The 21493-nt window shown below is 50.1% G+C and overlaps 7 protein-coding genes across 8 annotated transcripts; 5 read left to right on the forward strand and 2 right to left on the reverse strand.

The window, feature by feature from the left end:
* Positions 1–1243: 1243 nt before the first annotated feature.
* Positions 1244–2591, reverse strand: PV10_06177 (uncharacterized protein). Its single transcript, XM_016370944.1, has one exon. It carries the CDS (start codon positions 2451–2453, stop codon positions 1605–1607), a length of 849 nt encoding a protein of 282 aa, XP_016223237.1. The 5' UTR covers positions 2454–2591; the 3' UTR covers positions 1244–1604.
* Positions 2592–7053: 4462 nt separating this feature from the next.
* PV10_06178 (uncharacterized protein) lies at positions 7054–8763 on the forward strand (the record flags this gene model as incomplete). Its single annotated transcript, XM_016370945.1, has 2 exons — positions 7054–8017; positions 8069–8763. 2 exons carry the CDS (start codon positions 7054–7056, stop codon positions 8761–8763), a joined length of 1659 nt encoding a protein of 552 aa, XP_016223238.1.
* A 570-nt stretch (positions 8764–9333) lies between these two features.
* On the forward strand, positions 9334–11114 carry PV10_06179 (uncharacterized protein; the record flags this gene model as incomplete). Its single annotated transcript, XM_016370946.1, has 7 exons — positions 9334–9453; positions 9502–9511; positions 9564–9609; positions 9665–9800; positions 9848–10012; positions 10062–10812; positions 10861–11114. The coding sequence occupies 7 exons, from the start codon at positions 9334–9336 to the stop codon at positions 11112–11114; spliced, it is 1482 nt and encodes a 493-aa protein (XP_016223239.1).
* Positions 11115–11653: 539 nt separating this feature from the next.
* PV10_06180 (uncharacterized protein) lies at positions 11654–13721 on the forward strand. The gene is made up of 2 exons (XM_016370947.1): positions 11654–12948; positions 13007–13721. Exons 1-2 carry the CDS (start codon positions 11857–11859, stop codon positions 13487–13489), a joined length of 1575 nt encoding a protein of 524 aa, XP_016223240.1. The 5' UTR covers positions 11654–11856; the 3' UTR covers positions 13490–13721.
* A 62-nt stretch (positions 13722–13783) lies between these two features.
* PV10_06181 (uncharacterized protein) lies at positions 13784–15072 on the reverse strand. Its single transcript, XM_016370948.1, has one exon. It carries the CDS (start codon positions 14986–14988, stop codon positions 13792–13794), a length of 1197 nt encoding a protein of 398 aa, XP_016223241.1. The 5' UTR covers positions 14989–15072; the 3' UTR covers positions 13784–13791.
* A 243-nt stretch (positions 15073–15315) lies between these two features.
* Positions 15316–17157, forward strand: PV10_06182. 2 transcript variants are annotated; one of them, XM_016370949.1, is made up of 4 exons: positions 15316–15601; positions 15658–16337; positions 16391–16713; positions 16773–17157. In XM_016370949.1, exons 1-4 carry the CDS (start codon positions 15461–15463, stop codon positions 16844–16846), a joined length of 1218 nt encoding a protein of 405 aa, XP_016223242.1. In that variant the 5' UTR covers positions 15316–15460; the 3' UTR covers positions 16847–17157. The 2 variants fall into 2 exon arrangements, with proteins under 2 accessions (XP_016223242.1, XP_016223243.1); XM_016370950.1 differs by lacking the exon at positions 16773–17157 and having other exon boundaries at positions 16391–16766.
* Positions 17158–17699: 542 nt separating this feature from the next.
* PV10_06183 (uncharacterized protein) lies at positions 17700–19714 on the forward strand. Its single transcript, XM_016370951.1, has 2 exons — positions 17700–17866; positions 17953–19714. The coding sequence occupies exons 1-2, from the start codon at positions 17759–17761 to the stop codon at positions 19393–19395; spliced, it is 1551 nt and encodes a 516-aa protein (XP_016223244.1). The 5' UTR covers positions 17700–17758; the 3' UTR covers positions 19396–19714.
* The last annotated feature ends 1779 nt before the right edge of the window (positions 19715–21493 follow it).

Genomic DNA, 21493 nt, shown 5'->3' on the forward strand with positions numbered 1-21493 from the left:
ACGCATATTGGAGGCATGGGCTAGGCGGGTAAGCTGTCGCAATCGTGTCGCCTAAAAGACCTGTAAGAGGCTGTTAGGCTGCACCAAGGTGCCCGGGTGCCACTAGCCAATTGATCCCCTACCTACTTGGGTAGTGCTCGATCTCTCCACCAACACCACGGAATTTGGAAGATCCGAGAACAACTTTTGTTGATCATGCATCGAGTCATATGTAGTCACACTGGCACTTTTGACTTGGACTAGTGACTCCGGTGCTTTATTACCCTGAAGATAGATATGGAGATGACTCAGAGAAACAATGTGTTGTGCTGCATGAATTATTTAGGCACTCTAGGGTCGTCGTGGACTATTTTCTCCTTGCGGCAATCTCTCAGTCAAAGACCATGGACCGACGGGTGTGATTCTGCGGCGGTGATCTTGAAAAGCCCTTCGCTTAAAAAAAGGCTTGATGAGTGTTAGGTGTGGGACAGTCGGACCCCCTGTGTCCGTGGTGATTCATGACAGAGGCAAAAGCTCGCATTGTCGGACAATCAAGATGAAGCCGACGTTCGCGATTCATCCTTGTTTAGGCATGGTGGCTAATGAGCTTCGTATATTCGTACTCCGTTAGGGAGGTATTCTTAGGGCTTCAAAAATGAATACTTACCTACTTACCTAGGTACCTAGGTAGACAAGCCAATGAGGCGATACAGTTCGGAGCTCGCTTACAGGTTCCCGAGGCCAGACTTCCAAGGACATATTCCGATCTGAACGCATATGTCCATTTGTGCGCATCTGCCTTCCTTGTAGGCTTACGTATAGGTGCCTGGCCTCCCTACTGCCAACATGCACGGTTAAAAGTACTAATGTATTGAAGTCGTCCATCGACGAGTACAGGCAGATCTTCCCCGCGTCTAGGCATCAGTCTTTACAGGCAATCATGTCCTTTTGGTTATGCACAATTCACTAACTTATGCTTAGATCCTTTACATAATTTGTCTCCTGTTGCCGAAATGGCTGCCCATTTCTAAGCATGACCACGCCTGTGGGCCCCTCTATGCCTCCACATTACCTAGGTAGGCACCGGGCGCCTCCACTCCTTCGATCCTCTAGGCATGCTGCTGCGGCTAAGGTGCTACAATCTTGCCCCAAACATCCTCATTCCGTCCCCTAAACGAACATCTAAACGTCAACTCATTTACCCCGTCCCAGATGATTGACTAACAATACAAGCATCAAAAAATCGGAACAAGCATTAGATTATATGAAAGACGTCAGTGGCATGTGATGACCCAACATCAAGCACGTCACACAATCGACCATGTTTCCGAATACGATAGCAAGCGAATGTTCAGACCCTGTTCCGTTGTGGATTCCAGGCACCACCAGAACAGTCCTTGCCTTTTAAGCCACACGGGTATTGGACAGTGTAGATGCTATCACCTCACAATGGCGCCCTATCTCCGTGTCCAATTTGCGCTGTTCTCAGCGAGGAAGACCGAATACGTCGCAGAAGCAGGTATATCCCTCCCTATTTGACCGTATGGATCGGTGCCAACGCACCAACACCACGTGAACCAAGCTCTGTGCAGAAGCCCCAGTGACAGCGACAGTGACAGTGACAATTACAACTTGGACCGTGGACCACCTATCGAGACGGAATAATCATCCACTCGTTTTCGTGACTCGAGGAATCTGCGCTCCCGGTCTTGCTCTTGAGCTGCAAACTTTCTGGGACGGTCGGCGGCCTGGTCAATGTCTTGGATGACTTCGCGATACAGCTCCTCTTTGAGCGGTCCATATGACACGCTCTGAGCCTTTTCCACCAGTTTGTACTCTTTAATGAACGCCAGTGTCTCGTCAATACCACCCACCCCGTCGATTATGCCCTCTTTGAGCGCCTCGAGGGCTGGATATCTCCGGCTTTCGAGCACCATGTTGCTAAAGGTTGACATGCTCAGCTTGATGCGGAAGACTGTCGCCATTGCAGGCTGCAGCGCGGCACCAAAGTCCAATTCGTTCAGGCAGACAAACCCCTTGTGAGGGTTCATGATTCGGTAGTCCTGAAACATGGCCGTCATTAGACCTCCTGCGAACGCGTGTCCATTCATCAGCGCCACCGTAGGCATCGGGTATGTAATTAGTCGTCGCCACAGTGGAAACAGACTTCTTGGGAAGAAGGTAGGATCTCGAATTGCATTTTCAAAATCCAATCCGTTGGAATAGAACTTGGCAATCGATGATGTTGTGACAACCACACCCTTGGGCAACCGATGCTCGATGATGTCGAGCGCCAGGAGGAATGTTTGGTTAAACTCCGGCGTCAGTCGATTGTCTGGTGGACTCGAAAATGAGAGCAGATACACTCGAGGAGCAGGTTCTGTGCAGACAAACTGTCCCTGCTGGGCTGATGTGTTGGCTCCACCGCCTTGTGGAGGGACAGGCAGCACAAAATGTGGTGCGTTCGAAGACATGTCGAGCTTTAATGAGATTTTGGTTCAATCACAGATAATTGATAAGGTGCTTTGTCTCTAACAGTTAGTGTCAATCATCAACGATCACTGTGAGCTGTTCAGAAGGAAAAGGGAATTGCTGAAGGAGGAATGATCGAGCTAGATACTCGGACTTATTTGGTGCACGTGGAAATAATTATTGATTAGTTGTTGATGATGTGTAGCCGTAAAGCGCGGATGAGGTGAGCCGAGGCTCCCTCGGCCAACTTGTCCATTTTTACTTTATTGCTAAAGTTGTTGAAACGATATCCGTCTTCGGTTTAGGCGTTCCTAAGTAAGGCTTGATATGCGCCGCCGCTTTTAACGTTATAAACACCCGCGTGCCCTCCCAATGCTCTCGTGGCATGCTGAGAACTGAAGAAAATGATACAAACTGGAGCCGCGGGGATCGAGAGGCTAGAATCTGCGCAGGGGAGTCAGTTCAAAATATCAGCCCTATCTAGACCTCATCGTGAATGAAACTGGTTCGATTCATGTATCAGTACTTTTTGGTTCATCTATGCACAAGACTGAATGAGGATAATTAGTCCTGGGTGTGCCACAAAGCATACCAATACTATTCTCGTTCTCGGCACTGGGATGTTTCATCGCACTGTCCACAGCTGCAAAGTCGTCGCCACTTGTAAATGCCTTCCCTCTTTCAAAATGCTTAGACATACAGTGCCTGGCCCCACCATCTGGTTCTGTTGTTACTGGTGGGATCAGTCTCGATGGTGACGCCCGTCACATTAAGTCCATTCATACTGCCATTAGTCCCATGTGCAGGGAAAAATGGTACACCTCCATTACCGTTTGGATTACCCGAGGTGACGAAGTTTGCGATGTACGACTGAAGCAACAGTGCAACGTTGTCAGCGACAGGGGTCGTGTTCTTGCCATTTGCGCCATCGTAGAAAGTATACAGGACGTCCGCACCATGCAAGCCAGGCTCAACCTGGAACATGTAGCTGTAGTAGCTATCGCCATAGGCACGTGCCAGGAAGTCCTTGTTGGAGTGGAAGATATACTCAGCGGCGACGAGTACAGCGCGGTCAAGGCCATTGGAGTATGGGAGACTTCCGTCGTACCTCGCAGGATACACATTTGCATAAAGATCTGCGAGAGTATCGTCGGTGATGGTGTGGAACAGAGTCTTCAACCAAGCACCCAGATCATCGTCGGTTTCAATTGCTGGTATGGTGAAGTAAGCGCCTTCTCTGGTGTTGTGACCTGCTAGCACCGTCACATTCTTGTTGTATGCACCTATTGCGAATGCCCTGCCAGGGAGGTTAGGCACGAAAATGCCGTCCACCACTGGATTGTAGGTGTACTTGGAGTATCCCGAGTCCGCGACTTGCGCCTCGTTGGCAGCAATGATAACCTCAGAGGAGACGGCTCTGGCTTCCTCGAGGGTGCTCACATTTAGTCATGACAAGAAGGATTTCCAGATGCCTTCCTGTGTAGAGAAAGAAGGCACGGCATGGTAGCCTGGCGATTGGGCGATAGCTCGTTTTATAGGAGCAGGATTATGGCCTCCATACGCCGAGAGTTGGTGAGCCACCGAACCTCCTCCAGCAGACTCACCGAGAATCGTGATTTGGTTCTTGTCACCGCCGAAGAGATGGATATTCTCGGCAACCCATTCGATGGCTCGTCTTTGATCGTAAAGCCCGGCGTTGGCAACACCTCCTGCAGCCTGGAACGATGGTCCTGAAGAGAATCCGAAAGCTCCAAGGCGATAGTTGAGGGGAACAAAGATCAGTCGGCGACCATCCGCACGTGCGGCGCGGAGGAGGCCTGCTCCTGTCCCTGAGGCGTCTTTGTAGCCGAACACATATCCCCCACCATGGATCCTACATGCGTCAGCAGCTGAATTTGGTGACAAAGATATCGCCGGCCTCACCATAGAACCACTGGTGCGCCAGAGCTTTCGCCACGTGTTACGTTTGTGGCATTCTCGAACACATCCCGGTCCACCATGACATCGAGGAATAGGCAATCCTCTGATGCAAGAGTGTTATTGGCAACTACTCCACCCCGCGCAGTAACAATCGCTTGTGCATTGATTTCCGCCTGTGTGAAATCGAATAAAGACGCGTTTCCAGCCAGGTACCACGGAAGCCATTGTGACTGGACTAAGTTCCATGCAGGAACACCCTGAGGACATAATTTCGGCGTGGCTCCGATCTGCACTTCCGTCTCTCGACCAGTGGGGGGCACCGGCGCTGCAAACCGGAGATCGCCAACTGGTGCTTGAGCATACCTCACATTCTTAAAAAGATAAGTCTCGTCGACGTCCTATTTTGTTCAGTTCAACAAACACAATAACGAGTGTAGGCTGCTAGGACGTACGTCATATTCCAGAGCCCGATGAATCTCATAACCAAGATCCACCTCTGGCAGAGATTGGGCAAACAATCTCGTAAGGAGGCAAAACCCGACTAGAAGATTGGAGGATTGCATGGTTGATTGAATCGTTCCAAGGACCTTAAAGGCATTGTTCCAAGTATTTATCCTGACTCTCAATACATGTCATATTCCAAGGCGAGGATCACCAAGCGGTGTGAATCTGGAGCCCCAAGGGGGTCCGAAGCTATCCAGGCCATGAGAACACAGATTGCTGATATCTTGCATCCACCGGAGGTCAACGTACTTCATTATAAAGCCATCAGTATAGGAAGTGGTACGTAAACTTCTCACATGGCGTACAGTCAGTGTGCGTGAATGGGTATAAAGTGGAACTTTGGAAGATCCTGCTGCCTTACTGTGATCAATAAGAACCCTATAAACTACCTGAAAAAACATGTGTCTCGCCCCTATTCAGTTAGATATGAAAGCGAAGTATCGATGGCCCATCACTACTAAACTCTGTTAGTTCCACTTTTGGGTATTTATTCATGTGTTCTCACTATAATTGAAGAATTATCTCCACCGGATCTTTGAAGCGAACCCCGCAAAAAAAACCTGCCTGCGCACCCGAGGTGGGTGCGCTTTGGGCTTCGATACTCAGGTCGTCATTTGCGAAGCAAGCGAACTGAGCGAACCGACTGACAGATGCTTCAGTGGGGAAAAGCTACCCTGAGTTATGCCTTCCTATTGTCCGACGTTGTATTCTTTCCGTGAATGTTGCATTAATAAGTTAGGTATACAATAGTCTTGGCGCATGCAACACTAACGTTGACCGATGAGTGCGGGGGCCCTTGGGGAAAATCGACTGGGGGTTCGATCTTGCCGTCGACCGAATAACCCTTCCAAAAGCGGCGGGAAGTTACCCTGCAAACTGCGTTGCCCTGTCAATACAAAAACATCTTGTCACATGTCTACACAATCCACGTTTGATGGTCTCATGGATAGTACATATACAAATGTCGCCAGGAATCTAAAATAGGCGAAACAGCCTGGAGCAACCTTGGCATCGATCTTCGTTGGGAATTTATACGCTGTGAAGAAGAAGATCGTTCCGTGTGTAAGGAAGAAGCAAGAAACCACAAAGCTTGACTTTTTAGGAGGGATTGAGAGCTTGGCGAAGTACTGTGGTAAAGCTCTAATATTATTCTGATGAGGCAAGCATGTTGTTGGGCTAATACAATTTCATTATTGCTTTCTGCTTTCTGCTTTCTGGTGGTGACAAAATGACTACACACCCCTTAGGCGTACCAGTAACTCTCCACGTGCTCTCCTAACGAGCCTCACGAGTTTTGAGCAACTATGCCGAAGCACTAGCCTGATTTTCACGTGAAATTCGGACTTATAGTCATTGTGGTTCTTGCCATGGAGAGGAAGATAGGTGGGCGGTAATCCAGGAATCCTTCAAGGTACGTGTCGCAATATCATAGTGTTGACCAAATGCTCAAGTTTATTTACAAGGTCAATATGAAAGTTCATCGTGTAGTGGAGGGTTACTTCAATCCCATACTGCCATGACGTGATACAGCCTTATCGTTAGTTGTGGTACTGGCGAAATGTCATGGGCATTCGTGGCTAACCCCCGGCACTCCCACTCGCCTGCCCCTCAAACCCCTCCTCCCAAGCCTGCCCTGTTTACTCTAATTGTACTCGTATGATGGGTGCGGTTGGGAACTTAGTCAGCCTGGTCCGGGGGTCCGGGCACGTTAGAGTCTAACGCCTGCTAGAGCCCTCGAACGTCTTCGGCCCTCCCACCTCGTGGTAATTAGGCGTGAGGAGACCCTGTGGCCCACTATTTTATTGAGGCAATAATTGCATTTAGGCCCCGTGCATTGCATCTCCAAGCCAGTGACGACGCTTTGCCATCCGACGTAGCCAGGCTTCCAGGTACTAGCATCCCACTATGGGTACCAGGTACGTCTGCGACGCTACAATTGTCCACCAACTGATCCCCGGCTCTCACCGGCTTGCGCATCCATGTTCTGACATTGATCGTTCAAGTCTGAGCCTGGTCGACGCAACTACGTCCTCATCCTACTGCTTTTGCAGTGCCAACACCAAGTAATGCCATCTGCGTTCATCTCTTTTGGCGCCATACCCTTGTGACGCTGGCTTTGTGCGCGGCGTCCCTCCCTCCTCGGTTGACCCTTCCACCCAACTCCCTACATTGTCTACAATGGCAACCAATTCTTCGACAGGACAAACACCCAAAGCCGGCCCTACGCTATGGCAGCGTACCAAAGGCTACTCAAACACAGCCTATGAAAAGGGTCTCAAACCAGGATGGAACAAGGCATACGCAGTTGTCGACAAGCTCGGCGCCCCCGTCAATCGATTCTCCAATCGAGTTGGCGCAGAGGCTTTTTGGCCTACTACGCTGGACAAGGAATCTGAAAAGGCTGCTCGAATTCTAAGAGGCTTTGCTAAGGATGGCTTCTATGAGGAAGTCGATCAAAAACAGGCACAGAAGATAGCCGATCGAGAGGCCACCGCAGACGGAATCCCTCAAGGAAAACAGAGAGTGATAAAGAAAATCCCTACCAAAGTCATCCAGGAATGCGTCGGGTTGGCTATATTCACCACCATGCGGACAGGGTGGGTAATTGGCGGATCCGGCGGCGCAGGTGTTCTCGTTGCAAGACACCCAGAAACCCGCGAATGGAGTCCCCCCAGCGGTATCCATATTCAGAACCTGTCCTTTGGATTTCTTGTTGGTGTCGACATCTACGACGCTGTTCTGGTCATCAACACGTACAAGGCCTTAGAAGCCTTCACAAAAGTGAGATGTACTCTGGGCGCCGAGGTCGGCGTTGCTGCCGGCCCCGTGGGAATGGGCGGCACCCTTGACACAGAAGTCGTCAAACGACAGGCACCTATCTGGTCCTACGTCAAGTCCCGTGGCTTTTATGCCGGTGTGGCCATGGAAGGTCAGCTAGTAATAGAAAGAACCGACGAAAATGAGCGCTTCTATGGCGAGAGGGTTGGTGTTTCAGATATCCTCGTGGGAAAACTGCGACATCCTCCAGTCGCTCAGTATCAGGTCCTTCTCGACACCCTCAAAGCCGCTCAAGGAGACGAAGTGGACGACGCCTTGCTCCCCGATGGAGTTGCTCCCAGCGATATGGAACTGATCTCTGACAGTAAGAACTGACCCAGTCATTCCCTTGCAATTGGCTAATCCTTGTGCCTAGCATCTACCTTTGGTATACCTGCTGAGGACGACCCGGACCCATTTGGCGTCAAAGCCCTCGAAGCCGAAGGATTAAACATCAGAGAGGCTGGTACGCATCAGAGACCGAGTGCCGAGGCCTTTGAATTCAGGCCCTCACCTACAAGTCCCATTTACTCTCATTTTAACAGGCAAAGTGTCGATGGATCTGTTAGAAGTCGGAAGTGGCGAGATAGCACCAATAGTCTGGCAAGCATTGACAGGGGAACACAGACAGACGAGGACGAGAAGACGAAATCCACAGATCACAGCCCCAGACGAGATGAGAAGAGGACGACCGAAGCTCCACGCAAGCACAGCCAGCTTGTCAATGAGGACGATGATCAAGGGAACGACCGAAGCGAGTCTTTCTCTGATGTTGACTCGGACGCTGAAATCTCTACGGCAGTGCCAGTCATGGCCAAGGCAAGGATGGTGGATGTTCCCAAACGACCACCGCCAGCACTGCCACCTCGCAATCCCGAAAGGGTGGTGTCTCCTGTTGCTGTGACAGAGCATCCTTCTGATGGCTTTGATCGGATTTCTCTGAATGCTGGTGACGAGCGTAATAGTCGTGATGGTGGACGGACCTCCTCACCTGCTCGTTCCTTCCATTCCGTTCCTGGAACCCCGAACGAAGAGAAGAAGCCGAATGAACAACCTGGGTCATTCAACTAGAACTAATGTGATCAATGACGAGGGTTGCTGACTGCATGGAGTCGGAAGAATATATCCTTTCTAGATGACCAATTGACAATTACGGTACGCACAGTACGGATCAAGGCTTGTCTCGTTGCTCAGCCGAGTAGCCTGATGCACCTCCTTCCTTTTTAAAACAGATCGAGGTCATTATTGGCAGGTACTAAAAAGCCAGGAAGATGGGAAGGAACGTTGTCGTTGCCTGCTCCTCCAGTTCCTCTCATATTCCTCTTTCTCTTCTCCTTCTTCTCTTCTCCCGTCTTCAACTCTTCCCATCAGCATCACATCAACTTTTGGACTCACACTTGCTTGTGCTCTTCAAGTGCTGCTTGCTTTAGTACATCAGCATTCTCTTGCCAGTGGCAATATTTATTCCTTTCGTTCATCTCATTATCTCTCCATCCCACGATTCTCATCAACTGAATCACCATGCATATCACTCATCTCGCCATTGTTGCAGCAATCCACTGGTAGCCCCAGTTGGTCTCGGCTGCACCCCAGGTGGTCTCCGACAACTCCCTGGACTCAATCGACAATGCCGGGCTCGCCATGTCCCCTCTTCTTTCCCACGGCTTTGTGAGAGCTGTGGACACAGAACCTCGTTGTGGCAAAGACCTTGGCACTTGTAATCCCAATGACCTCAACTCGGGTTGGTGTTGCTCAAAGCATGTAAGTCTTCATTTCTGGACCATTCCTAACCTCGCTAACCTCACCTAGGGCTTCTGCGGTACCACTTTTCTCAGCTCCATCTCGCCATCGTGACTAACATTGACCCTCAGGTGATGGAAGCCTGTACTGCGGTGTTGGATGTCAAGACGGATACGGGTATGTGTCAATTGTTACACTATCAACCAGCATCACTAATCAGGCTGTCATCTAGCAAATGTGATCTCGCCTCCTCTGGGAACAAACCACCCAAGGTCAAGCTTTGTGGAACCAATCACAAAGGCAACGGTTCCAACTCTGAAGGATCCCATTGCAGTACAGGTGACTGTTGCTCGAAAGATGGAAAATGTGTCAGTACATACTGCTCTGGATGGTCGTCAGTCTCTAACTTGCTCAGGGTACCGGTAAAGATTACTGTGAGAGCGGGTGCCAGGCACTGTTTGGCAACTGCACTTCAACAACGTCCACAAGCTCCACAAACTCGACTTCAACTCGCTGCGGAGCCCAATATGGCTCGAAGAAATGCCCCAACAATCAATGTTGCTCGATGAATGGCTATTGTGTATGATCCCATCTTCCGCAGCCGCGTTTTATGAGCTGACAAGGACCAGGGCGTGGGAAAAGACTTCTGTGCAGTGCCAGACAAGTGCCAGCACAAATACGGCTTCTGCGATTCGGACATCAAGCCCCAAGAAACTGAATACTTTAACTCTTCTGCCGACGACCGTTCTCATGTAGGTGTGGTTCCATATGGCAAGTTCATTCGTACCTGCCAGGTCCCCAGAGTCCTCGGCCTCAGCTTCGACGACGGTCCATCAGAAAACACGGCAGACTTGCTTGATGTCCTTCAGGACTATAACGTTCGAGCCACCTTCTTTGTGACGGGAGTCAGCGGTGGCAAGGGGGCCATTGACCAGACTGATAAATGGAGAGAGCTCATCCTTCGCATGGTTGACGAAGGACATCAAGTGGCGTCACACACATGGTCACATCGCAATCTCGACAACCTCACCTCTTCCCAACGTTGGTCGGAGATGGTCAAGCTTGAGCAAGCTTTGTTCAACATCATTGGCAAGTATTCCAACTATGTGAGACCACCATATGTTCAATGCAACGAAAGCTCGGGATGTCTCAAGGATTTGGGCGACCTCGGCTACCACGTCATTGGCTGGTCCATTGACAGTTCTGACTATCGACATGAGAACGATCTTGACGCCATGATCCGTGAGTTTGATGCATCTTTTGATGCAATTGATCCGGAAACGGGCAGCGCCATTATCATCCAACACGACACCATCCGCAAGTCTGCCATTGACTTAACCAAACACATCATCAACCGTGCACAGGAAAAGGGATTCTTTCGTGAGTATTTTGTAGATTCTCAAGCCACCAACGACTGACCATACACAGCTGTCCCGGTTTCGCAATGCGTGGGCGATGAACCCGAACAATCTTACCGTGTTGCGGTCAAGACTGACCAGCGAAATGAGACAGCCACGACAAATGAATCCGACTCGACACCGACACCAGAATCTTCCGCAGCCAAGGTGGCTCCTTTCCGTTGGAGTCGATATCTCGTCAGCCTTTTCGGATCGGCTCGTGCATACAGTTCTGCACCTGTCCCTCTTGCCATCCCACCAAAGAAGGCAAAAACTGAACTATGATTCTGCATTGTCAAAAGAGGCTCAAGGGCTGTCTGTCTTTACGTTTGAATCGATGTTTGGTTGATGCATGGGCTTCTGTCGAAGTACAGAACGACAAAGGAGCATAGTTGTTTGTCCATGGGACAGGTCGTGTGGTATTGACTTATTCGTATGCACATGGGTATTTATAGTTTTAGTGTCATTATAAGCGTTATCAGCCCACCGTGTTTAGTTTTGCTTTGAGATTGTGAGTATTCAGTAAGATTGTGTAGAATGAGGTCAAGGATTGACTATATGCATAATAAATCATATTTGGAGGAGGGTGAGAGAAGATGTGTTGGCGGATCTGCCGGGTAGCAGGTGCCACTGTAGTTGGTGTCTGTGGGTACCTCATACTATCGCATTATTGAACAATACATCGATTGGGGGGCCAGACTCCTCCTTCCCCCCCCCGGAGGTGCCGCCTGGGTCACTCGGCGCACCACCCAATTAATTACGAGTGGTTTGATGATTTGCAACCTTCACGAAGTTAGTATTATCCTGCCTAGGTACCCATACTTTGATTCCTCCTCCCTTTGGCCACAACCTCCTTGTCCTTATCGAAAGTCGTCGACAAGACGCTGACCATTCCACGCGTCGCTATCTCTGAGGATGCCTTGCCGTTGAGTCGCACGTCTTTGGAATCAGCTGCGCCTTGATTGACACAACTACAACACTCGCTCGTCCTGCGAATCCCTCCGCACCACCCACTTACCTCGCCACCATGAAGAACCCTCAACCCCTCCGATTCTCAACCAACCTTCTCTTCTCCTCATTACTCTCCGTCGTCCTCTTCACATCTACGACCTGGGCCCATGGCGGACATCCTGACAAAATCCCTGAAGGCGAAGCCATCTCGCCTGACCCACTCGACTCTCGCCTGTGGATTCATATTCTGTTGATGGTTTTGTCCTTTGGCCTCATCTTCCCTTATGGCATGGTCCTCGGTATTGTGCGCAGTCGCTGGCATGTCCCTGTACAGATTGTGGGAACCATCGTTGCCACCGTGGCCTACTTCCTTGGCCATATGCACAAAGGTCGCCAGTTCCGCCATCCCAATGTTCACGCCAGTTTTGCCAACAGTTTGGTCCTCATGTTGATTGTTCAGGTTGGACTCGGAGTAGGATTGAAACTGCACCTGGAAAACAAGAGCGGATGGGTCGGACGAGTCTTTGGTGGGAAAGTTGGGAAGAGTGGCCGACGCGGCGTGGTCCTCATCCATGGCTGGATTGGAAAACTCATGCCGATTGTCAGTTGGGTCCAGATGTTATTTGGCGGCATTGTCGCTATGGGCTATTGTCGCGGGGATCATCTCGGCCAGTGCCTGGCTCATTTCATCATGGGCTCTGCCTTCATCGGGTATGGTATCATCATGACATTGTTGCTGCTCGTGGGGCAGGCATGGTTACGGACCACCGGGAGGAGCCAGGAATTCTTCGACTCCATCATCATTGCCGCTTGGGGCTGTGTTAATACTTTCACCGAACATCGATGGGGTCATCCTTGGGTCAAGAACGACCTTCAGCATACCAGCATGGGTATTGTATGGTGGTGCGCAGGCTTGTTGGGAGTTTGGCTATCGAGATCAAGGACCGGCCGGCCCAAGAGAAACATTCTTCCTGGAGTGGTGATCCTGCTGACAGGCTGGGCAATGAGTGCCCACCCGCAGGATATCCCACTAAGCACCATGGTCCATACCGTCTTTGGCTACACTCTCATGGCTGCCGGTGCTGGTAGGATCATCGAGGTGTCATTCCTCCTCAAAGACAGCCGAGGAGGCGGTGAAGTCAACAGTTGGCAACACCTCCCACCATTTGTAAGTCTCAACAATCCACTTTTCGTTCAAACTGTTCCCACTGACACTCTAATCACAGCTCCTTTATGCTTCTGGATTCCTCTTTATGGGCGCCACCGAGGAACAAATGAGATATCTCTCAGACGCAGATGTGACTCACGTCAGCTACATCCTCATCCTGTATTCTATTGCTTTCATGTTGTACCTGTTTGTCAACATACTACTCTACATCTACGCCAGCCACACGTGGCCCGACGATGAAAGCAACGGCATGCGCAGCTCGCATAGTCGCAGTCGCAGCATCACCTTGCCTGGTGATGTTAGCGGCGGTCCAAGCGGAAGTCATGCAAGGAAACCAAGCCACATCAATGGCGGCGCCATTGGCAACGGACATATCGCTCTTCCCACGGGCCCCGCCAACGGCAGCGTGAGATTGCCTCGACATCGTGGGACCGACAGCCAACAGGTCCGTGATGCGGAGGAGTTTGAGCTAGAAGGCTTGATCAGCGATGGTGAAGCTGATGACGCTAGTCCTGTTGAGAGAAAGAAGGAGGAGGCCTGAGGCTTCTATCCGTCGGTCCATCAAGACGTGTCATATGGATTTTGCACTTTGTGATTTGTAAGAGAAGGAGAGAAAGTGTGTGGGTGTATGTGCATTAAGAACAGAATCGGCGTTCGGGGTGGCCATTGGACGTAGCCCAATTTTGGTCATTGATCTATCTCCTGAGCAGCTTTTCATGAATATCATATATCTAAAATAATAATCATGAGCAATGGAAACGACGGCATCTTCATCCTAGCCAAGTTCTTCTGAGACAGTATTATGGATATATTCATTGTCAGGCTGAATACAGTATGCGAAAGCTATCTTAGAGGTAGAATCTTCTGTGGTAGCACACTCTGTCTACATAAAGGACATTCTGCCTTCTCCTTGACCCAATCCTGAACACAAGTCCAACAGAAGACATGACCACAAGTAGTGACACTGGGGTCTCGGAACGACTCCAAACACAGGGTACATTTCCGCTGTTGGCCGTCGGCGATCCAGGCCATGGTCTCGTCATTGGACGTGTCGTAGCGCGGGGTCTCAAGAACCGGAGTAGCGGTATTGGCCGCTAGGCCCTTTGGCAATTGCGATGGAACCTCGACGTCGGCGAGTAACTGTGACGCGGAAGTGTCAAACGAGGATCCAACAGGGACTTCGACACCGGCACCAATGACAACTGTGGTTGGTGCGCCACCCGCATGCGATAAACTGTCTCCCTCCGATGCCTGTAGATACGTTTCACGGACATGTAGGACCGCCTGAACAGCCATCTGCAAGATGAGCAAGACACCCAACACCTCATATCCAACACGCTGCTCGCCAGCGTCGATCGATTTCGTAAAAACATAGCGTAACCCAAACAGTCGTTTTGACAGATGATAGTACGCTCCCGTGAAGTAGAAAATCGCCAACGACACCGCATACACGGGATTCGGACTCGTCAACGTATCAAGATGCTTGAGTATATATTCCTGAATGCGTAACGAGCGACTCGACGCTCGTCTCCATGCACTACTTCCCTTAGCTTGTTGGAGATTACGTTCCAGTTTCTCACGTAACCGTCTCCGTAGCGCTGGTAGAGATTTGCTTAGAATCCATGGTGCGAATACAATACTTGAGATGTATCCCACTCTTCTTCCTAGGCCGGCGAGGCGTAATGTGTCGTCTTCAATTTGCACTACGTCGCAGTATTCTTCGCCTAGGGTTCGGTTGCCGAGGAGGGTTGTGAGAGATAGGTAGAGGAGTTCGGAGAGGTTGTTTGTGGCGTTGGAGTATTTGTGTGCGAATCTGGCGCCGAGAAGAGCGCGGAGGATGGTGCTGGCTTGGCTGGATATCTGGCCGGTCATGTATGCGTCTTTTTGGTGCGTGCGTAATATATCTGGGGATGGTGCGAATGGGTATTCCATGGGGAGGGGACGGCGGTCGGGGACGGGTGTGGTTGATGAGGATGATGATGATGGGGGAGGGGGGATGGATGGTGGAGAGGAAGGGGAGGAAGAGGATGGTGATGACATGTCGGCTGTTGTTGAGGGTGTAAGAGGTAAGGCGATGAGGTGATTAGTATTAGACTATCATGTCATGGCTGTGACTTCTTGAAGTATATGCGGTTTGATTGCTAAGTTGTAGGTGTGTAGAAGCAGAGAGAGGACGTAAGTAGAGTCGTAGCCTCGCGAGCAGTCAGCCTCGGCTCGGATAATGAGAAACAATTGTATCATCTGATCCACAGTAGATACTTGCATCACACAATGTAATGCTCCGCTCGTCAACCAAAGGCTCTCCCCTGCCTGGAACTCCACGTGTTCTCGACTCCAACCATGAAGTCCAGCCCAGATTCCAACATTCAACAATTGTGTCTCGCCCTATACTGCGACTGAAAAGGGCGACATATCCTGGCCAACCTCGCCGCAGCCCACCTTTAACACTCATTTAGAAAGTCCCCAGACACGCGAAGCATGGTTGTTTCGCGTGTTGCACAGCTGCAGAAACATGGACGGAGACCCGGCCGTTGAGCCAGAGATCGACTCTTTTAGTCGTGTGCTTCCATTGCCCTACCGAGTGGCCATCATTGTCGTTCTTGGAATTTGGGCATGGGGTGTGAACTTGCATTATTTACATTTGGTCAAAATTGTACTTGAGTCCCATGTTCCTGATTGTTTGAAAAACGCATGCACTGACATAAATAGGATGTCCCTGCGTTGATCAGATATCCTTCTCGACAAGGCCCCAATAGCATCCTACATCACCACTCGACCTATCGATTAGCCACTATCCTCTCGATTCCACTCGCAGCGTCCCTGCTTCTCTTTTGGGCCATCACGCGTGGTGACAAACATGCTGTTCTCTCCTGGCAGATCTTGCCGCAGTCATACCTGTTTTTAATTGTCCTGTGCTTCGTCCTCCCCGTCAAGCGCATGTCGAGATCCGGTCGGTTGCATTTCTTGACCACCTTGAAGAGAATTAGTGTGGGTGGACTGGCAGAGGTCCAAGATGGCAAATTTGGCGACATCATTCTCGCCGACGTTCTTACCAGTTATGCCAAAGTCATGGGCGACCTGTTTGTCTCGACATGTATGCTCTTCTCGAGGAAAACCGTCAGTACAGCAAAGCCGGATCGAGGCTGTGGTGGTGTATTTTTGGTGCCATTTATCATTGCCATCCCCAGCATGATCCGGTTGAGACAGTGTTTGATTGAGTATTCCCGGGTTCGGCGCAACAGGACGGCGACTTCGGGCTGGGGTGGTCAGCATTTGGCCAACGCCTTGAAATATGCCACTGCGTTTCCGGTCATCATCTTGAGTGCAGTGCAGAGAGGGTACAATCCTGAGACATTTCATATGAGTGAGGCGGAACTGTTTAGACTATGGTAAGTCATTTTGTGGAGGCGTGCAAGGGTTTACACGAGGCTAATTACTGCAGGCTATTCTTCGTTATGATCAACTCCTTCTATTCATTCTACTGGGACGTGGCCAAGGATTGGGACTTGACATTACTGTCGTCGAGTTGGGAACGCAATAACCCTGAACATCCTTACGGGCTCCGGCGGCATCGTTATTTCCATGCCCACCAAATGTATTATACTGCGATTGTGATCGACTTGCTGCTAAGATGTACGTGGAGTTTCAAACTGTCGGCACATCTGGACCATTTCAACGACCTAGAAGGCGGGATTTTCTTGATGGAGTTGTTGGAAGTCATTCGACGATGGATGTGGATTTTTTTCCGAGTCGAAACTGAATGGGGTGAGTGCTGAGCAGTCGTGACTAAAGTGACGTGAGATGAATCTAACATTTGGTCCTAGTCCGAAACAACCGTGGCCCGGCACCTGATGACATTTTGTTGGGTGATTTCGCTGGAAAGATAGATGATGATTGAATCAAGACATTGTTTTTGCCTGGTGCCTGGTGCTGGATATCATTGATGATGCGTGGCTAATGGGTCTGGATGTTGTGGAGACACTCCAGCAAATTACGAGATACTTTACGTCGTAGATCAAGATGTTAGATGGATCACCCGAGAGAGGTTGTGATCCTGTGCATCTACTAAATTATGACCATGCGTGCGTATCTGTCCTGGATAGTTGTCATAGCTGGGGGAGTGGCATGATACTTCGTGCGTGTCAGCCCCATGGTTGTGCATTGGACCCCTGAAAAGATGAATAGGACACTTATGCAGGTACGCGAGAGGAATGGAAAGGAGTTGCACAGAGCCTCAATTATCAAAAAGGCAATTACAAGAATACAGCTGCCTATTTTGGTTACTTAAGAGACCATCAATCAAGCATAATTGACAGTGTAATAGTTTGAATATGCTGTGCAGGCAGCAGCCAAAGAAAAGGAGGTCGAGGGGCACGAACACTTTTCTAAGGATTGAGGCCTTGAAGCCATCGAAGGCTCAGATAAGCTGCCGTATGGTGTGGCTTTTAGGCTTGCAGATGCTGTTTGGCATGCTTAAGGAGGGACTTGGGGAGGCTGTTATAGGCTGGCTGAGCTCCATTTAGGCGTGGCGTCTCAGTCTCAGGCTGTATTTGATGCCCATTGGCGGGCCAAGGGGCCTAAGATCCCCTCCCGTGCCTCAGCATCCACCTCCAACACTTTCCCCTCCCCGTTGTCTTGATGGTGGAACCTCCACCGCCATTTTTGACTTTGAGGTGCTTGTAGATTGTCCTACTGTGGCACAAAAGGCACAAAATATTCCTATCCTGGAGATTCCCACTCTTCCGTTCCAACAACCTGCGTACCATTGTCAATTCATGTGTTTGCAGAGATTCAATTGACTGCAACAAGCATGATTCAAAAAAATCCAGAGTCCTTCTCGGACTTTGAGTTCATCGAGACTCCTGCGGCTGCACCAGAGCAAATCCCCTCTCCCAACAGCGGTGTCCGCACCACTAAGGTAAGTTGCACGTACACCGTACACCGCAGTCTCTCTCAGATACGTCTCAAGGGTGAACAAATCACTGACGCAAGCTGGGTTACTAGTATCCTGCCATCAAAAATGCACCTCTTCCAGCAGACGATGCCGGCAGTGACTCGTTCAACAACTATGTCATGATCGCTCTCTTGCTCGTGGTCCCCTGGTACCTAGCCCGATACGTGGGAGGAGGTTTCTACACCACCATCTTCGTTGCCCTCCTTACCGCCGTCCCTATCCTCATGACCTTCTGGACTGTTGCATCCAGCATCTCTCCACGCAAGAATGAAAAGGCCAAGTTCCCAGGCCTGCCCATTGAACACTACTTGAACTTCCGCAGCCAGGAAGACCGAGACAAGTATTACGGCAAGAACAAGATCCCCATCGAGACCTTCTCCGAGATGTACTTTGATGAAAAGGTCGACTTGAAGGGAGACTGCTTGGAGATTCTCGAATATCGACATGATTGGGCCAACTTCCGATTCACCATGGGCTTGTTCAAACACTTCTTCACAGGTTTCATTCCTGAATTGCTTCTGCACACTCGTTCGCAAGATGAAGAACAGGTTCGAGACCACTACGACCGTGGTGATGATTTCTACTCCTGGTTCCTGGGTCCTCGTATGATCTACACTTCCGGTATCATTTCCGACATCAACCGCGAGGAGACTCTGGAAGAGCTTCAGGACAACAAACTGGCCATTGTCTGTGAGAAGATTGACCTCCAGCCTGGTGACACAATGCTCGATATCGGCTGTGGATGGGGTACTTTGGCCAAATACGCCAGCGTCAATTACGGTGCTCACGTGACTGGAGTGACCTTGGGTCGCAACCAGACCGCCTGGGGCAATGGTGGAATGAGAAAAGTTGGAGTTCCCGAGGAACAAAGCAAGATTCTCTGCATGGACTATCGTGATATCCCCGTGCCTGAGGGTGGCTTCAAGCGCATCACTTGTTTGGAGATGGCCGAACACGTCGGTGTTCGTCATCTGAGCTCCTTCTTCCGCCAGGTCCATGACATGTTGGATGACGACGGTGTCTTCTTCCTTCAGATTGCTGGTCTGCGCAAGTATTGGCAATATGAAGATCTCGAGTGGGGTCTGTTCATGAACAAGTACATCTTCCCTGGTGCCGACGCTTCAACTCCTCTTGGCTTCGTGGTGGACACCCTCGAGGGAGCTGGATTCGAAGTCAAGGGCATCGACACCATCGGAGTCCACTATTCGGCCACCTTGTGGAGATGGTATCGAAACTGGATTGCCAACTCTGACAAAGTCAAGGCCAAGTACGGCGTCAGATGGTACCGAATCTGGGAATACTTCCTGGCCTACTCGACCATCATCTCCCGACAAGGCAGTGCGACCTGCTTCCAGATCACCCTGGTCAAGAACATCAACTCGACACATCGTATTGAGGGCATCAAGACTCAATTTGGCCTTGAGGGTGCATTGAATGCTGGCCGAGCCCGCGTGGCCAAGAACAAAGCGAGCGGATCTGTAAAGACCGAATGAGTTCCTGCTTGTACAGGCAATGTCTAGGAGGGAGGGCGAGGCAGGAGAAGGGGCATTTTCATCGCGATTTGCCTTCTCACGGCTACTCAGCGTCTTTCCATATCTCAGAGAGCCTCAAAGAGGCTAAGGAGGATGCATATAGGCTAGAAATACAGTTAATGTACGTGAATGAGAGAAGAATTGGAAGTTGACAGGCTTAGGGAGCGATCGGCCATCAACAAGGTCTCTTCAATGCCTAACTAAATAGGGGGAAAATGTATAGAGTTCAAATGATTCAACGAAATTATATACTGTTCAATGCCAAGATATTTGTTCCCAAGCCCCAAAATGACTAGGACGATTCTAAAGCACAGATGTATAAGTCGGTTGTCTCTCCATTCCCTGGAATTTGGCATCGTTTCCACCGTATACGACAGCCTCGATAGTGTTCATGATGACGGTTACCAACAATGCTCCTACAGATACAAATTGCTCAATTCTCCAGATCTTCTATACCCAGACTGGGTTGAAGGCGACTTCTACACAAACCCAACCAAGGGGCGAAAAGAACTTTCAAACAAGGCTGATCGAAATACTGCCAACACTCGCAAAGATCTAGAAGCCGCCAGTCAAACAGGTCTCTGCATAAGCTCCAATGCCATGTCAAGTCTGGATCGGCACGATATTTTATACTACGGCTCATTAGGCTGAGCTCAATCCGCCAAGCATTACCTGGCTGAAGTACGCTTGGTCAGTACTTGCTTATAAAGGCTGAAGGTCTTCGAATCTGGCCCCTCTTTGCTTGGCCATTCATCGTACTTTGCCAATCTTTGGGGCTACTGCAGTGGTAACCGACGATGAAATGAGATGGCTGTCCATGGTTGGACTGACCAAGAAAGCCACAAAATGGCTTGCAGTGGCAACTGACAATAATGAAAGGCGACGGCTGTCCCTAGTTGGGATGAGTGGTTGCCCATGAAAGCCACAAAATGAGCCGCAATGGCATCTCGAATCACAGAGTAGGATCATCCATTTCTTCTTGTCCTTTCGTTCAGAGAAAGGCTGTCATCTTTTTCATCACTTGGTCCTCGGTCATGTTTGAGATTTCCGACCATAGTATCTTGAAATAGCTACTATGAAGAAGCCTATACTTGTCGCGACCACACTCGCTAGTGTTGTTGTCGCTCAGTCGTCCTCTATTATCGATGTCTTCTTCCCTGGCGCCAGCACAGTTCAGTTCATCGGATCTATCATGACTTCAGTAAGCTCAAGCACAACCTCTCTTTCTCTCTTTCTCTCCTTCTCCACTATAGGTCGGTCAAACTGATCTATAGTAACTCCTAGGATACCTCCCAAACCACTATTGCCATAGCTTGCCAAACAGGCTCGAGCAATTTGGATTGTGGCTTTTCTGATCCCATTACCGTGACTGTGGGACCCTCGACCTTCCATGCTGAGGAGTCATTCCAGGATATTACGGCGATTCTACAGTGTAGCCTTGAGGCTAGCGTATCTGCACTCTGTGCAGAGACTTATATTGGTCCTGCTTACCTGGTTAGCGTCGACTCGGATCAATTGACTGGGTCCGATACGAGTACCAATACTGCAATTATTACCACTTCCGCTTCCACTAGCCTAAGCGGCACTGCCATTGTCTTCATTCCCGTCACGCTAGTCAATAACCTCGAAGGTCCTGCTGAGACCGGTGCTGGTGTCACAACTTCGACTGCTTCGCAGACTAGTACAGCCAATACGGGCACCGTCGCAAGAACAACAACAACCAGTGGACCTGGGATAGCTGCCTCGCCAACAGGAAGCGCAAACAGCGCAGGCGCTTCCCCCGAACATAACAGCATTAGCACTAGTAGTTCGAGACCGACTTCTTCGAGCCCGTCCTCTTCCGGATCAGGATCTGGCCTTTCCGGGGGCGCAATTGGGGGAATCGTTGCAGGTGCGGCCGTTGGACTGCTGCTAGTCCTAGGAGCACTGTGGTATTTATCCAGACGTCGGAGGGCCACTAAAACCCATTCGACTGCAAATGAGACATCCAACTCGACAGCAGCAAGCAAGCCCTATGAAAAACATGAGCTTCCAGGCACAACATTGTATGAACAGCCAA

The sequence above is a fragment of the Exophiala mesophila genome (genome assembly GCF_000836275.1).
Source record: "Exophiala mesophila strain CBS 40295 unplaced genomic scaffold supercont1.4, whole genome shotgun sequence".
In the NCBI taxonomy this organism is placed as follows: domain Eukaryota; kingdom Fungi; phylum Ascomycota; class Eurotiomycetes; order Chaetothyriales; family Herpotrichiellaceae; genus Exophiala; species Exophiala mesophila.